General features: G+C 41.5%; 1 protein-coding gene and 1 long non-coding RNA gene across 2 annotated transcripts; one reads left to right on the forward strand and one right to left on the reverse strand.

Moving 5' to 3' along the window:
* Window positions 1-1,798: 1,798 nt before the first annotated feature.
* LOC118228171 (golgin subfamily A member 6-like protein 6) lies at window positions 1,799-13,541 on the reverse strand. Its single transcript, XM_035419508.1, has 3 exons — window positions 13,505-13,541; window positions 1,846-2,757; window positions 1,799-1,814 (listed from the first exon to the last, which is right to left on the reverse strand). The coding sequence occupies exons 2-3, from the start codon at window positions 2,736-2,738 to the stop codon at window positions 1,799-1,801; spliced, it is 909 nt and encodes a 302-aa protein (XP_035275399.1). The 5' UTR covers window positions 2,739-2,757; window positions 13,505-13,541.
* Window positions 13,542-15,905: 2,364 nt separating this feature from the next.
* Window positions 15,906-17,631, forward strand: LOC118228432. Its single transcript, XR_004765489.1, has 3 exons — window positions 15,906-15,953; window positions 16,102-16,464; window positions 17,289-17,631. It is a non-coding gene; the product is annotated as an uncharacterized LOC118228432 (long non-coding RNA).
* Window positions 17,632-18,104: the final 473 nt, after the last annotated feature.

Raw genomic sequence — 18,104 nt, forward strand, 5'->3', positions numbered from 1 at the left:
TCGGAACCCTGCACATATTTCCCTCTGGCTGGCAGAACCTCAGCTGCAGAGGCAAATGAGTCAAATTAAACCATGAACCACTGTAACAAGACTATCACCAGTCGTGTTTTGGTCCATGGACTTCTTTTTCAGGGGCGACATAGCTCAGGAGGTAAGTCGGAGGGTTGTCTGGCTGTCGGAGGGTTGCCGGTTCGATCCCCCGCCCTGGGTGTGTCAATGTGTCCCTGAGCAAGACACCTAACCCCTAATTGCTCCCAATGAGCTGATTGGTACCTTGCATGGCAGCCTTTCATCATTGGCGGGTGAGTGTGTGTGTAAATGGGTGAATGAGAGGCATCAATTGTAGAGCGCTTTGGATAAAAGTGCTATATAAATGCAGTCAATTTACTATTTACCATTAATTCATTCATTGCATTTATATTGCACACTTCCGAACGCTCAAACTGCTTTACAATGATGAAGGGGAACTCACCTCACCCACCACCAAAGGTGTTCTTGGCAGGGTACTTCTTTTTCACCTTTTTCAATTGTATTTGTGATATAAGCCTATCAGCCTCGCTGCACATTTGCTGTGGTCAATAAGTAAGGTTTCTATAACAAAGTGCAACACGTGAAAACAGATGTGCAGCGTCCAGTCACAGTGATTTCCTAAAATAACTGGGGCCCCCTAAAGCTGCCATGCTCTGTCACTACAGCTAATATACATATAGCCATCAGTGTATCCACAACACAACCTGTAAAAAACATTCATTAAATTCCCCACAATAATTCTTTGGGATAGCTGCTCACTTGTGCTGTTTGACTCACTTTCGCAAAACAGCTTATTGCAAGCATTCACTCTCATCAAAATCTCTAATCTTTTGGATGTTGCTGCTATGATGCTTGCTTTGGTACAGAAATCGCATGATGTTCATTCCTTACATAAATGAGAGAGCCACCATAGTTCTTCCAGTTTGGTCATTTCAATACTTTGCCTGTTTCTTTACCTTGTTCTCCATCCCAGCTGACCTTTTACCAACCTTCCAAGTTTGCTCACTGTGACTGCCTCACCACCACGTGACTCTGAGGGGCCTGTACAGGTCGGTCCTGGAATCCGTCACCGTGTGTTGTTTCGGTCCAAGCCTGGCCTGCTGTAGCCTCCAGCTAGAGGTGATTCTGCTGCAGCACCATCTGGGCCCTGATCAAAAAACACTTAAAACTTTAAGCCAAGTTTCAAGTTGAACGCAGGCATTTAAGGCTTCGCTGTCTAACACTGTACCCTTTGATATTAAATACTTCAGTAACAGCCAGTGTGAAGCAATCCTGATTTAACAGTTGCTCTTACTGTACCTATAATGTAAACCCAAATCCCTTATCCTAATGATTTCTGTCTTACTAACTCTTTACAGTTTTTACCTTTTCTTTTATCTTCCATCTTATTTTTTCCCACGCCAGGCAGACCAGAAACCTTTTGTCTTCTTGTTCTGTTTTTGTTCTTGCTCTGTTTCAGTCTTACTGACATTGGCCTCTCCCTCTATCTTTTTCTCAGTCTCCCTGCTGTTCTCCCCAGCTAGTATGGGATGTGTCAATTTTCCCACTTTCCTCAAGTTCAGAGCACTTTGTCCACCTGTCTCCTCTTTGCACTCTTTTTTTGTGGTGACTCGTTATCTACAACGGAACCATGACCAAAAACTCTTTTTCTTCTCGTGTTTCTGGCTTTCTTTCTCCTCTTTCTTGCTCTCCCTCTCACTGCTTTCTATCCCCACTGTGACGAGGTTCCGCTCGTTCTCCATTTCTCTCTCACTGATCCCCTCCTCTATCAGAACCGCAGTTGTCTCTCCCGTGGCCTGGGTGACTGGATCGTACGTCTCCTCAGTGCTCTCTCTCTCAGTTTTCACCTCAGTTATGTGTAAGATAAGTGATCTCAGTTCCCTTATCTCCACTTCCAACCTTTCTATTTCCATCTCATGTTGGAGTTCCATGCGCTCATATGCAAACTCCATGAATTCCCTCTGCTTCCTCCACTCCTCCCTCTCTTTCCTCCGGTCATGTTCCCTGGTTTCTCGTTCCTCCTCCAGAATGTTTCTCTCCTGCATTCTCTGTTCTGCCCAGGTGACCCATTCTCTCCTCAGCCCTTCAAAGAGCTCTAACACGTCCTCCCGTTCTCTGTGGTTCAGCTCCTCAAAGTTCCTCCAGTCTTCATGCAGCTCAAACATTGAGGCCTGTATTCTGCGGTGCTGCTCTTCCCACCGCTGATGCAATTCGTACATCTCTGCTCTGCACTGATCCTCCTCACGCTCCCTCCTCCACATTTCAGACTGCTGAAACCGCTCTACCTGTTCTCTTAATTGGCACTCCTCCCACTGCCTCCACACTTCCAGGTTTTGTTGTTGCTGTGCCAACTCCCTCCTGTATGCCCTCCTCTCATGCTCCATGCTCTCCAGCACTCGCATGCACTCCCTCTGCCAGGAGGCCTTCTCCTCTTCCCACTGCTGCCTGAACTCTCTCATCTCCCTCTGCCAGGAGGACTTCTCCTCTTTCCACTGCTGTCTCTCTGCAAGCCTCAGTCGCTCCATGCAGTTCCTCTCCTGCTGCATGCGCTGCCTTTCACTCCTCAGCTCTTCCCTCAGTCCTCTTAGATCCTCCAGGCTCTCCCCGGTCATCAGGAGGCCCTGTTCCTGAAGAACCTGCACAACTTTCTCCAGCATCTCCCTCTCACTCTTGCGTTGCTCCCTCTCTCTCCTTGCCTCAGTCTCCATGGCCTCTGATTTTTCTGCTCTGTTTGAATAAGGAGACTGCTTTAGCACAACTCTCACCTTGGTACATCTCACCTTGTTAGGTACATATTTGCATTTAGCCTTGGTCCGTTATTCTTAAACATGAAATGAGTATAGCTTTAGCACAAACATCATAATAGCTATATGTTTATTCACATGAGCTCACTAGCTCAGCATGTGCAACTGGAAAAAACCACATACTTAGCAGATGCTCTTACCCAGAGTGACTTTCACAACTGACATGCTTTATGTCATTTTATACAGCTGGAAATTTACTGACGCAAATTCTGTACCCTTGCTGGGTATAATGGCAGTGACCAACCCCACATTATGCTACACCGTCAGACCGTCACCGTCTGTGAAATCATTTTTAAAAAAATTTCTTAAAGCCTTAAATCACATATTTAGCTAGCCAGATATCCCAAGCACTAGAAAGCTAACTAATTAAATGAAAACGTTCCCAAGGCTTTTTAACCAATCGAGAACGTTAGCATGCAAAAAGGCCCACAGATCGCTTAGCGTGAGTGACTGGAGAAAACTAGGGAAGGAATTTGGAACCACGCAGCCCAAATAGCCGCTGATAAACCACAGAACAAGGCATCGTTACTGCCTTTTTGAAACCCACACAATCTTTGTTATTCAACCACATTGCTCACTAGCCTTGCTAAATAAGCGAAATGAATTGGCTACCTTTCAAAATGAACTGCCAGTTAAGTATCATGGGCATGCACGCCCCCAGAATTCCAGGTGTACAAATGGAGAAAAACTTATTTACCGATTATTTTGTTAATTCAAACGCCATTTTAAAACGTTAAAACCTACCAAGCAACTGGATTTTATCATAAGCTTACTCTCTTGTCCGACAGCGAATGTCTTTATGAAAAATATTCGTCTGTATGTAGTCAGCGCGATGAGTGTGTTTTATATTAACTTGACTCTTGTTTCGTCATAGACGAGACATCGCCTTGTATGACGAAACACGCGAGCTCGCGTGAATACACGCACACAAACGCGCGCGCACGCACACATACACATTTAAGGTGAAACCTGGGTGAAACCTGATGTGACGGCAGTGCATTACAAAAGTAATCGGTCACACAACGAAACGTAATCGGTCACAATAATTTCAAAGTGTAAAAACCTACCACAAACTGGATCCTCTCAAAATGGTAGATGCGATCGATCGCTATTTTCGCTTTTCTCTATACAACTAATAACTAATGAAGAATATTCCTTAGTGTCTGGTAATAACCACGACGAGGGTATTATATGAAACATTTTCATTTTGTGACGTTTCGTCCCTTGTTTCGTCATACATGAAACAAGTCCAGCTGCGAGTCCGTGTGCCTACAGTTAGTCTAAAACAGTTTTGTGTGTGTGTGTGTGTGTGTGTGCAAAACTTTTGTTGCTAAACTTGTCCTGTCTTATTTATTGTATGTAGCCTATTGCATGCTACCAACTGGCCAGGACACCTTTGAGATATTACTCTCAATGGAACACTAATGGTGAAACAAAGGGTAAATAAATAAAGAAATAAAATTTCATTGCATTCATAGCCAACTCTGAGCAGTGCAGTTGATTGATTTGGGACAACTGAATGTTTGTTTCAAAGCACTGAATATACTTCATATGTGGCAAAATATACCCAAAATATTTATTTACAGTGGTTTTCCCAAAAAAAAAAAAAAACATTTTCACAATCTGCTTTTCAAATGAAACGTACTGCTTGTTAACTGAGTTTTAAAATAAGTTTAAAGAAATATATTTTCACGGGGAGCCTCTATATTGGGTGCTGCTACAGTGGGCCCCAGAATTTCCATATTGTGCACTCCTACTACTTGCCTATCTTACTTATGCTGTGTCCAAATCATAGACTGTAGAAAATATGGACCAAGTCACTGTGACTTCACCCACTGACTCTCCATTGGCTTGGTGAAAAGCATTTTGAAGCCACCATGTTGTACAAGTAGGAGCCAGAGATGTGATGCCGCATTTTTGCATTCCAGTGTGTTACATTCCAGTGTGTTATTCCCCGTTTGTATCACGGTTCTGGTCAATGCGCTATCCTTCTGTTGGTCTGGAGAGGGTGTAGACTACCACATGCCTCCTCCGATACATGTGAAGTCGCCAACCGCTTCTTTTCAGCTGATAGCGAGGAGTTTCACTGTGAGAGCGTAACGCGTGCGAAGGTTCACGCTATCGCCCTTAGATCCCCTCCCTGCTGAACAGGCGCCCGACCAACCAGTAGGAGTCGCTAATGCAACGATCAGGCCTCATACTCTCACCGGCTTCCCACCTGTAAACTGGTGATGGCACTGTGAGTTTCATGAGACCACAAATGGGTTAAGTTGCTGTTTGCTATCAGTGACTCGCTGGTTGGAAGATACTGTGTTTCACTGTTGAGAGTCTTTTGATTTGTTCAGACAAATTCAGGTAAGGGGTCAGACCTTGTAGAGCAAATAATTATGATGTTAATGATAGAAATAGCAATAGTGTGAATAGCAACTCTCCCGGTTTTGATGTCATCAGAGACCAGGGAGGAGGGGGTGAGGAGGATTTAACCTGCAGGGGAGGAAATTCATCATGAAAACCAGTCTATTCTGCCAAGAGAAAATGTACTATGTTGTGTTCTTTCAGTGGTTTGCTTTACTTATGCCAAGTAGGTGTTAGTAAATAAAAGAAAGAAAATGAAACAAATTATACAAACCTATTGATTTTTATTTGATTAAATTAAACATATTTTTGAGCTTCTAGATCATGTTTATATAACATTAAAATATACAGTTTTAATTAGTATTTTTTTCTGAAACAGTGAATGCTCATGTTTTAATTATCTAAAGCCTGAATTTAATCTCTTCTCCTGACAGGTGCAGTGAGTCAGTCTGGGGTTGAAGTCATCCAGAGCCCTGGTGTTCTACTGCTGAAACCAGGGCAGTCTGCTGTCATGAACTGCACCCAGAGCACCTCTCAAACAAACATGTACTGGTATCAACAGAAGAACAATGGACCTCTCCAATTTCTCTTCTCCACTGTGAACTCTGAGGAAGTAACAGAGAAGAGTGATGGAGTCCCTGACAGGTTTAAAGTGTCCAGGAAAAGTCTGCCAAAAACAGAACTCATGATTATCGGAGTTCAGTCTGAAGACTCCGCACTGTACTACTGTGCAGCTTCACCACAGACGTGAACCATGTGGATTGTCCTGTCTAAAAACTATAAGGAGAGAGCAAAGGCTAACAGTACTTTTTTGTTGAGTCAAATGCTCCACAGTGTGGAGTGTCTTTAATCAAATCTTACCCCCACAGCCACTGCTACACACACCTAAAAACCTCTTCCTCGGTGTGACCTAGGTAAGAACTTTTGTTAGAATAACAATTAGGTCACATTTTATGCTTTTGATGTCATACGTTTTGAAAAAATCATTTAGGAAGTGTTTTTGTCTACATGTCTGTGTGTGATAATCCCCATCTCGTTTCAGAATGTGACGGGTTGCGTCATTTTTCATTTGGCATCTTAAAAGGCCTTTCTGTCTGGATTTTGCATGTTCTCCCCGTGTCCGTGTGGGTTTCCTCCAGGTACTCCGCTTTCCTCCCACAGTCCAAAGACATGCAGGTAGGAGATTGGAGACCCTAAATTGCCCATAGGTATGAGTGTGTGAGTGAATGGTGTGTGTGCCCTGCGATAGATTGGCAGCCTGTCCAGGGTGTATTCCTGCCTCTTGCCCAATGCATGCTGGGATAGGCTCCAGCACCCCCCGTGACCCTGCCCAGGATAAGCGGGTAAGGATAAGATAATGGATAGATGGAGGGGATAAATTTAACAATTTCAATTATCCAGTTCCCTTTTGCGCTGTTATTACAGACAAAACATCATGCAAGGAGAGTTTCTGCCAGTAGAGGGGGCATTATCGTCATCCTCATGATGATCAAAAGAAACATTTAGCATATTAAACTGACAGATGACAAAACGTTCCAGATACTCACGTCACAGCACCAAACAGTAATGATCACAAGGACTCTGTGCTTTCAGCATTAGAACAAATCTATCCATGACCTGATCATCTGAGCACCTCCCTATTAAAGATGCGAACAACGTTATACCAACTGCTTACTACATGTCTGCTTTGTTACTTCGGTAAGGAGAATTGAAATATCTTTAATCACATTTTTTGGTTTTCTTCACACTAATTTGAATTACACTCATTCTTTTTGTTGTGTATTCATGGACTTTTGCTTTGTTTGATGGAACCTTCATTTGAATGTTTGTCAGGAATGCATTCATTCATCTCATGCAGAATATTTGGGAGCCATCACTGTTGAGCAGACCCCATCTTCTCTCTTTGGAATCCCCAGAGATGATGTCCAGCTCATCTGCAAACATGATGGCAGCAACTATCAGTTTATGTACTGGTACCAGCGAGTACAAGGACAACAGGCATTAGAGCTTATTGGATTCCTCAATGATGCTATTGTCAATCAAGATGAAAAGTACAAAGGGAAATTTAATTTGTCAGGGCACGCAAAAGATAAAGGCTCTTTAGATATAACTAGCTTGAGTGTTGAAGACAGTGGAACATATTTCTGTGCTGCTAGCTACCACAGTGGTGGAAGTTGTCATCTACCCTTACAAAAAAACTTCTTATCTACCCACTGCTGTGTACACCTGTCTAACATCTGTCTTAACGACAGATTGATCTGTGGGACCAAGAGAATTTGCTTAAAAACATACCTTAAAACATAATTGCTGGAAAGTCTGGTTAGCAGACAATTGTCATTTACTTTGGTCCAAACATTTAGTGATCTCCAAATTATTAAAAACATTTATGCGAAAGGGATTAAAAAAAATTTTTAAAAACCCAAGATGCTGTTTGGATTAATCAAGATGAAAGCTCTACAAAGATCACATTATTTATGAGAAACAATATGTAATGCAGCGTCAGACGGTGTCAGTACAGAACCAACAAGGAACATGCATAATCCTGTAAAGAGAGACGGTTCCATTTGTGCCTGCATGAGAGCTAATAGCATTCACAAACTCCTTTTAAGTAAATGCTGGTTGAAACCTCTGCAATTCTACTCATCTACTCATCAAAAGTAATAATTCAATTTAACAAAAGGTTTTTTGTTTTTAAATATACAAAGCATATAGCTTTTATATCATAATACAAATATATTCACACACTTAGATTCAAAATGCGAATACATCGTTGTTTTTATTAATGTGTATCTACTGAGCACTGTGGAAATTCTTGCACTTCTCATGAACAGTATGTAATTCAGTGATGGATACTGTCAGCAGAGGGAGCAACAACTCAATATACCACATGCAGTCCGATGACGAACATCGACATGCCCATGAAATTACATTTTCTATTACAGTTCCACTTAAGACCTGAGACAGGTGGCATTCACTGTCCTCTTCTCATTGCTAAATCTAAGAAATCTATTATTTTCTTCATCTGAGCACCAGGCTGTTGAAGATGTGCAATGACATTTACCTCCTCATTGCCTGCATGTTCTGTCTACAGCGTAAGAACATCATCTTGGTTTTAACCAAATCCTTTTCTGCAAGTTCTTTTCTATGAACTTGATATATTTAAATGCATTTCTTGTTTTTGATTATTTAATCTATTTCAGCGATGTTCTGTAACACTACCTTCTCCCTTATAGATTCCACAGGAGCCATCAATGTGCTGCAATCTCCAATCGCTCAATTTGTAAAACCTGGGGAAGGCATGAAGCTCACCTGTCAACATGATGACAGCAGCTATGAAAGAATGTACTGGTACCAGAAACTGAATGGACAACAGGCACTGGAGCTTGTTGGATTCCTATATTTTGAAGATGTCAACCAGGATAAAGAGTACAAGGGAAAGTTTAATTTGTCTGGGAACGCAAAAAGCAAAGGATTTCTAACTATATCAAATTTGAATGCTGAAGACAGTGGAAGTTATTTCTGTGCAGCTAGTATCCACAGTGGTGGAGGGTGTCTTTTATCCTTTCAAAAACCCTCCTACTTAACCACAGCTGAAAACACCTGTCTAAGACGTTTTTCCGTTCAGTTGCTTATGTCGTAAACTCACTGTGGTCCACATGTACTGAAATGCTTCAGGCTGGCCACAAACTGTATAGATATGCATATTATGTGGTGAAGAGCATGCCAGTGTATCAGTGACATCCAGGATATTATATAGTATATGCATGTTTCACACTGAATCATTTACATCATTTGTTTAATCTGTTGCGAATCTGTTTAGATCACGTGTATTTGACCACACTATATCACTAGCAATATCTGTACAATTGATCAGTGGAAGCATCCACCCATTTATCCAATTCCATGGCCCAATCCCAGCGCTCTCTAACGGTCGATAATTCTCTGGTTACAATGTAGCACTTAGCTACGTTAAGATAACACCATTAGTGCTCCGTAGTAGGCTAACAATAAGCCGGGCGTAATGCAGGCTTCATGGGTTTTCATGTATATATTATATATAATGCATATTTTAATTACTGTTTAGTTAAGTATACACTATTCACTGTACTTACAGTTGTCATCTCTTCTCTGGAGACACTCTCACACCTGCTCTCACACCTGCTTGTCATGGAATACAACTGATAACTTCTAATGATTCATGAGTTTATGACAATATAAGTATTCATGTCTAATAAGAATATTTTTTATTAAACTCATTTTAATCTTACCAAAGTCTCCCGAGTATAAATCTCACTCCTGGATTAGATGCACCAATGCTAATTAAATATACGCTTTCTTGTCGCCGCAAAGCAGATGACGATTGACCACGTTCAAACATTGAGTCATAAATGTGGACACTTAAATCTCAGATGTAGTCGTACACCAAAGAATCATAATTCCTCGGGAAATTATGCAGCAATGAGACATGTCAAAATTTTAATAGGCTTAATAAAATGAGACAAAAACCACTTATTCCAATAGATTTTTCTTTAATGAAACACCCAAAATAAATACAATCAAGACAATCAAATTTATTCAGGTTTTAATGGTGAAATCCACTGGCCATGGCAAATTCTGCCCAATAGCAGCTGAAGCCCTCATTTTTTTCCAAGATCCTGATGATGACCTTTAAAACAGAAAACACAAGTCACTAGTCCCCTTTACACATCACTGTTATTGTTTGTCATGTAACCAATATCAGTCAGCAATAACTCAGCATCCACATCTTACCTCTTGAAGTATGACATCAAAGAGGCAGTCCATCATGTTGAATTCTATCATTTTTTTCTTGCACACCAGTAGCAGATTAGCAGATGCCATCAGCATCATGAGCCTGACAGTCAAAAGATGTCGGAACCCTGCACATATTTCCCTCTGGCTGGCAGAACCTCAGCTGCAGAGGCAAATGAGTCAAATTAAACCATGAACCACTGTAACAAGACTATCACCAGTTGTGTCAATGTTTCCCTGAGCAAGACACCTAACCCCTAATTGCTCCCAATGAGCTGATTGGTACCTTGCATGGCAGCCTTTCATCATTGGCGTGTGAGTGTGTGTGTCAATGGGTGAATGAGAGGCATCAATTGTAGAGCGCTTTGGATAAAAGTGCTATATAAATGCAGTCAATTTACTATTTACCATTAATTCATTCATTGCATTTATATTGCACACTTCCGAACGCTCAAAGTGCTTTACAATGATGAAGGGGAACTCACCTCACCCACCACCAAAGGTGTTCCTGGCAGGGTTCTTCTTTTTCACCTTTTTCAATTGTACTTGTGATATAAGCCTATCAGCCTCGCTGCACATTTGCTGTGGTCAATAAGTAAGGTTTCTATAACAAAGTGCAACACGTGAAAACAGATGTGCAGCGTCCAGTCACAGCGATTTTCTAAAATAATTGGGGCCCCCTAAAGCTGCCATGCTCTGTCACTACAGCTAATATACATATAGCCATCAGTGTACCCACAACACAACCTGTAAAAAACATTAATTAAATTTCCCACAATAATTCTTTGGGATAGCTGCTCACTTGTGCTGTTTGACTCACTTTCGCAAAACAGCTTATTGCAAGCATTCACTCTCATCAAAATCTCTAATCTTTTAGATGTTGCTGCTATGATGCTTGCTTTGGTACAGAAATCGCATGATGGTCATTCCTTACATAAATGAGAGAGCCACCATAGTTCTTCCAGTTTGGTCATTTCAATACTTTGCCTGTTTCTTTACCTTCTCCATCCCAGCTGACCTTTTACCAACCTTCCAAGTTTGCTCACTGTGACTGCCTCACCACCACGTGACTCTGAGGGGCCTGTACAGGTCTGTCCTGGAATCCGTCACCCTGTGTTGTTTCAGTCCAAGCCTGGCCTGCTGCAGCCTCCAGCCAGAGGTGATTCTGCTGCAGCACCATCTGGGCCCTGATCAAAAAACACTTAAAACTTTAAGCTAAGTTTCAAGTTGAACACAGGCATTTAAGGCTTCGCTGTCACTGAACCCTTTGATATTAAATACTTCAGTAACAGCCAGTGTGAAGCAATCCTGATTTAACAGTTGCTCTTACTGTACCTATAATGTAAACCCAAATCCCTTGTCCTAATTATTTCTGTCTTACTAACTCTTTACAGTTTTTACCTTTTCTTATATCTTCCATCTTATTTTTTCCCACGCCAGGCAGACCAGAACCCTTTTGTCTTCTTGTTCTGTTTTTGTTCTTGCTCTGTTTCAGTCTTACTGACATTGGCCTCTCCCTCTGTCTTCTTCTCAGTCTCCCTGCTGCTCTCCCCAGCTAGTATGTGACTTGTCAATTTTCCCACTTTCCTCAAGTTCAGAGCACTTTGTCCAACTGTCTCCTCTTTGCACTCTTTTTTTGTGGTGACTCGCTTTCTACAGTGAAACAGTGGCCAAAAACTATTTTTCTTCTTGTGTCTCTGGCTTTCTTTCTCCTCTTTCTTGCTCTCCCTCTCACTGCTTTCTATCCCCACTGTGACGAGGTTCCGCTCGTTCTCCATTTCTCTCTCACTGATCCCCTCCTCTATCAGAACCGCAGTTGTCTCTCCCGTGGCCTGGGTGACCGGCTCGTACGTCTCCTCAGTGCTCTCTCTCTCAGTTTTCACCTCAGTTATGTGTAAGATAAGTGATCTCAGTTCCCTTATCTCCACTTCCAACCTTTCTATTTCCATCTCATGTTGGAGTTCCTTGCGCTCATATGCAAACTCCATGAATTCCCTCTGCTTCCTCCACTCCTCCCTCTCTTTCCTCCGGTCATGTTCCCTGGTTTCTCGTTCCTCCTCCAGAATGTTTCTCTCCTGCATTCTCTGTTCTGCCCAGGTGACCCATTCTCTCCTCAGCCCTTCAAAGAGCTCTAACACGTCCTCCCGTTCTCTGTGGTTCAGCTCCTCAAAGTTCCTCCAGTCTTCATGCAGCTCAAACAACGAGGCCTGTATTCTGCGGTGCTGCTCTTCCCACCGCTGATGCAATTCGTACATCTCTGCTCTGCACTGTTCCTCCTCACACTCTCTCCTCCACATTTCAGACTGCTGAAACCGCTCTACCTGTTCTCTTAACTGGCACTCCTCCCACTGCCTCCACACTTCCAGGTTTCGTTGTTGCTGTGCCAACTCCCTCCTGTATGCCCTCCTCTCATGCTCCATGCTCTCCAGCACTCGCATGCACTCCCTCTGCCAGGAGGCCTTCTCCTCTTCCCACTGCTGCCTGAACTCTCTCATCTCCCTCTGCCAGGAGGCCTTCTCCGCTTCCCACTGCTGTCTTTCTGCAAGCCTCAGCCGCTCCATCCAGTTCCTCTCCTGCTGCATGCGCTGCCTTTCACTCCTCAGCTCTTCCCTCAGTCCTCTTAGATCCTCCAGGCTCTCCCCGGTCATCAGGAGGCCCTGTTCCTGGAGAACCTGCACAACTTTCTCCAGCATCTCCCTCTCACCTTGCTCCCTCTCTCTCCTTGCCTCAGTCTCCATGGCCTCTGATTTTTCTGCTCTGTTTGAATAAGCAGACTGGCTTAGCACAGCTCTCATATTGGTACATCTCACCTTATTAGGTACATATTTGCATGTAGCCTCGGTCCATTATTCTTAAAAATGAAATGAGGAGTAGAGCTATAGAGCAAACATCATAATAACTACAGTTTTATTTCACGAGCTCACTAGCTCAGCATGTGCAACTGGAGAAAACCACATGCTTAACAGATGCTCTTACCCAGAGTTACTTTCACAACTGACATTCTTTATGTTATTTTATACAGTTGGAAATTTACTGACGCAAATTCAGTAGCCTTGCTGGGTATAACGGCAGTGACCAACCCCACGTTATGCTACACCGTCAGTAGAAATAGCGAGCATAATCTGTGAAATCATAAAAAAATATATAAAAAGACTTATATTTAGCTAGCCAGATATCCCAAGCACTAGAAAGTTAAACAATTAAATAAAAACTTTGTCAAGGCTTTTTAACCACTCGAGAACGTTGGCATGGAAAAGGACTATAGATCGCTTAGCGTGAGTGACTGGAGAAAACGACTGAACGAATTTGGAAGCACGCAGCCCAAATAGCTGCTGATAAGCCACAGAACAAGCCATTGTTACTGCCTTTTTGAAACCCACACAATCTTTGTTATTCAACCACGTTGCTCACTAGCCTTGCTTAAATAAGCGAAATGAATTGGCTACCTTTCAAAATGAACTGCCAGTTAAGTATCATGTGCATGCCCCCAGAATTCCAGGTGTAGTAAATGGAGAAAACCCCCATTTTAAAACGTTAAAACCTACCCAGCAACTGGATTTTATCATAAGCTTTCTCTTGTCCGACAGCGAATGTCTTCATGAAAAATATTCGTCTGTATGTAGTCAGTTCGATGAGTGTGTTTTATATTTACTTGACTCTTGTTTCGTCATAGATGAGACATCGCCTTGTATGACGAAACACGCGAGCTCGCGTGCATACACGCACACAAACGCGCGCGCAACACACACATACACATTAAGGTGAAACCTGATGTGAGTGCAGTGTGTGACAACAAAAGTAATCGGTCACACAACGAAAAGTAATCGGTCGCAATAATTTCAAAGTGTAAAAACCTACCACAAACTGGATCCTCTCACAATGGTAGATGCTATCGATCTCTATTTTCGCTTTTCGCTATACAACGAATAACTAAAGAAAAATATCCCTTAGTGTCTGTTAATAACCACGACGAGGGTCTTATATGAAACATTTTCATTTTGTGACGTTTCGTCCCTTGTTTCGTCGTACATGAAACAAGTCCAGCTTGTGTGTGTGTGTGTGTGTGTGTGTGTGCAAAACTGTTGTTGCTAAACTTAAACTTGCACTGCATATACTTCATATGGGGCAAAATATACCCAAAATATTTATTTACAGTGGTTTTGCTCAAAATAATAATAATAATAATAATAATAATAATAATAATAATAATTTCAGAATCTTCTTTTCAAATGAAACGTACTGCTTGTTAACTGAGTTTTAAAATAAGTTTGAAGAAATATATTTTCATGGGGAGCTCTATATTGGGTGCTGCTATACAGTGGGCCCAAGAATTTCCATATTGTGCACTCCTACTACTTGCCTATCTTACTTATGCTGTGTCCAAATCATGAACTGTAGAAAATATGGACCAGGTCACTGTGACATCACCCACTGATGCTAGGCTTGGTGAAAAGCATTTTGAAGCCACCATGCTGTAGGAGCCAGAGATGTGATGCCGCATTTTTGCATTCCTGTGTGTTACACTGATAGTCTTCACTTCTGTGTGCCAATGTTGGTAATAACTCTGCTAAGTGATTGTAATATTAGGAAGGTACTCTATGTGAGAGACAACAGGAAAAACAGAGAAATAATGCCTGAATCATTCAAGGTTAAAGCCACCATGCCCTTTTTATTTGGAAAGAAGTAGTCCTTGTATTTATAACAAGCCTTGTAGGGATAGATACTGCCTCTAGAGGGTAACATTCTTCACAGATTACCATGTGGCCTCCGCCAGACCCATATGCCTGCAGAAAAATATCCGTTCCATTCACTTCTGTGTCACCTAAGAAACTGACACCACTTGTACTATTCATCTCAGCACAAGGATATTGAAGATGGACGTACAATTTTGTCTACTGCCTAGCTGCCTGTTATGTCTATTTCCTAAGAGCTTCATCTTGCTTTTAATAGTATATGATTTTATCACTGGATATCCATGGATTGTGTACATTGAAATGCGTAGTTTATTTCTGATTATTTAATTACATTTTCTATTTCAGTGATCCTCGGTAATGTTTTCCTCTCCCTTATGCAGAGTTAACAGGAGCCATCAATGTGCAGCAGTTTCCAGTTGCTCAGTTTGTAAAACTTGGAGATGACAGGGGGCTCACCTGCGAACATGATGACAAGAGCTATAACAGAATGTACTGGTACCAGCAACTGAATGGACAACAGGCATTAGAACTTGTTGGATTTCTATTTTTAAACAATGTCAACCATGATAAAGAGTACAAGGGAAAGTTTATTTTGTCTGGGAATGCAGAAAGCAAAGGAGTTCTAAATATATCAAACATGAAAGCTGAGGACAGTGGCACTTACTTCTGAGCAGCTAGCATCCAGAGTGATGGAGAATGTATTTTATACTCTCAAAAACCCTCCTACCCAACCACTGCTGCAAACACCTGTCTAAGAATTTTTTCTGTTCTGTTGTGAATGTCTTACAATCACTGAATCGTTCTAAGATCTGTTGGGATTGGGAATCTGTATGATCCACATGTAATGAATCACTTCAGACTGGCCTCACACTGCATGTGGATAATAGATGTGTTATGTGGTAAACAGCAGTGAAATCCCAGGAGATCATCAAAGGAGGGGTGTAAACTGGTGATGGCACTGTGAGTTTCATGAGACAACAAATGGGTTAAGTTGCCGTGTGCTATTAGTGACTTGCTGGTTGGAAAGATACTGTGTTTCACAGATGCAAGTCTATTGATCTGTTCAGACAAATTCATGTCAGGGGTCAGACCTTGTAGATCAAATAATTATGATGTTAATGATAGAAATAGCAATAGTGTGACTAGCAACTCTACCGGTTGTGATGTCATCAGAGACCAAGGAGGAGGGGGTGAGGAGGATTTAACCTGCAGTGCAGGAAATTCATCATGAAAACCAGTCTATTCTGCCAAGAAATGTACTATGTTGTGTTCTTTCAGTGGTTTGCTTTACTTATGCCAAGTAGGTGTTAGTAAATAAAAGACAGAAAATTAAACTAATTATACAAACCTTTTTTATTAAAAATACTTTTAATTTGTATTTTTTCTTAAAGAGCGAATTTTCATGTTTTAATAATCTAAAGCCTAAATTTTATCTCTACTCCTGACAGGTGCAGTGAGTCAGTCTGGTGTTGAAGTTATCCAGAGCCCTGGTGTTCTACTGCTGAAACCAGGGCAGTCTGCTGTCATGAACTGCACCCAGAGCACCTCTCAAACAAACATGTACTGGTATCAACAAAAGAACAATGGACCTCTCCAATTTCTCTTCTCCACTGCTAACTCTGAGGAAGTAACAGAGAAGAATGATGGGATCCCTGACAGGTTTACAGTGTCCAGGAAAAGTCTGCCAAAAACAGAACTCATGATTACCGGAGTTCAGCCTGAAGACTCGGCACTGTACTACTGTGCAGCTTCACCACAGTGGTGAACCATATGGACTCTCCTGTCTAAAAACTACAAGGAGAGAGCAGAGGGTAACTGAGTATCTTTTTTGTTGACTCTGAGTCAGATGCTGAAGACAGTGGCACATATTTCTTTGCTGCTAGTTTCCACTGCGGTGCAAAGTGTCTTTAATCACATCTTTCTCCCATAGCCACTGCTACACACAACTACAAACCTCTTTCTCATTGAGATCTAAGTAAAGACTTTAGTTAGGATAAAAATTCAGTCATATTTTATGCTTTTGATCATACTATACATTATGAAAAAATAATTTAGGAAGTGGTTTTGCCTACATGTCTGCGTCTGATAATCCCCACCTCGTTTTATAATATGACGGGTTATGTCATTTCATTAAGGATCCTTAAAAGACAGAAGCTTGGCTCCTTCAGACTGCAGAGATTACCCCTTACTGTTTTTTGTTTAAATATTCCATGTAAGTACAAATACCGCCTATAAAGAGTCGTTGTTCTTTTTTTGAGGGTGTTCAACCAATAGAGACAGGCATGCAGAGGAGTGGTCTGTCCCATACACTCTTACAGTTTAGATAGGTAGTGAGTTAATACTCACATAATCCTCTTCTATTCAATCAGTGCTATATAAAACCATTACTGACGTTGTTCATCTCAGGACCAGGCAATTGAAGATGGACAGAGTGTGCTACCTACTCACTGTTTGTTTAATGAGTAAGAGCTACATGAGGGATTTCATTTAAATACATTCTACATTGATGGAACATGGATTGTATTTAAATGTTTGTTCTTACTTTTGTTTCTAACTTTTAACTCTCTTTCCAGAGTAAAGTAGTAACGACTCAATTCGACTGTTCATCAGTAAGACTCTCATTCCTCTTTTGCAGAGTTCACAGCAGCGATCAATGTGCAGCAATATCCAGCTTCTCTCTTCGGAAGTCTGCACAAAACAACCCTCCTCACCTGCAAACATGATGACAGCAACTATCAGTGCATGTTCTGGTACCGGCAAGTGAAAGGAAAGCAGCACTTGGAGCTTGTTGGATTTCTTAATTTTGAAATGGTCAACCAGGACAAAGAGTATGAAGGAAAGTTTAACCTCTCTGGGAATGCACGGGAAAATGGCTCTTTGCTTATCTCAGGCTTAAATGCTGAAGACAGCGGCATGTATTTCTGTGCAGCTAGTATGCACAGTGGTAAAAGCTCTCTTTAAGGCTGTCAAAATACATTAACCACTGCTGTAGCTGCAACACCTGTCTGTATTCTCAGTGTCATTCTAGGGATTAACTTGAAGGATCTAGATAAAGTGAAATGTGGTAATCAAACTGTTGTTGGTCTCTATGTGGTCCAAAAGAACCTGCACGTTGAAAAGTCTTGCTGCTTTGCACTCTGACATGGATTATCAAAAGAATAGGATTTGAGACAAGGGACCACAATACAGCCATAAATGTCATGTTTTTAAAAGCCAAAGCCACTTCCTCTAACTATAGGTTTTTATCATTGGGCTGTCCTGTTCAGATAATAACAATATATTTTACAAATAAATAGGAAGTGGTTGCAAGCATATGTGTGTAAATGTTGCCCCTCATGTTGTAGAATACAAAAGTTGATACAAAAAATTGATGGATATGTGAATGGATGTATATCAATATTTATTTCTCTTAGCCAGTTCACCTTATATTGTAAATTTGGTCAGATGTAAG

The sequence above is a fragment of the Anguilla anguilla genome, chromosome 5 (genome assembly GCF_013347855.1).
Source record: "Anguilla anguilla isolate fAngAng1 chromosome 5, fAngAng1.pri, whole genome shotgun sequence".
In the NCBI taxonomy this organism is placed as follows: Eukaryota; Metazoa; Chordata; class Actinopteri; order Anguilliformes; family Anguillidae; genus Anguilla; species Anguilla anguilla.

Excerpts from the sequence above, each read along its gene's own strand:
- LOC118228171 (XM_035419508.1), bottom strand. The coding sequence starts at position 2,738 with ATGGAGACTGAGGCAAGGAGAGAGAGGGAGCAACGCAAGAGTGAGAGG.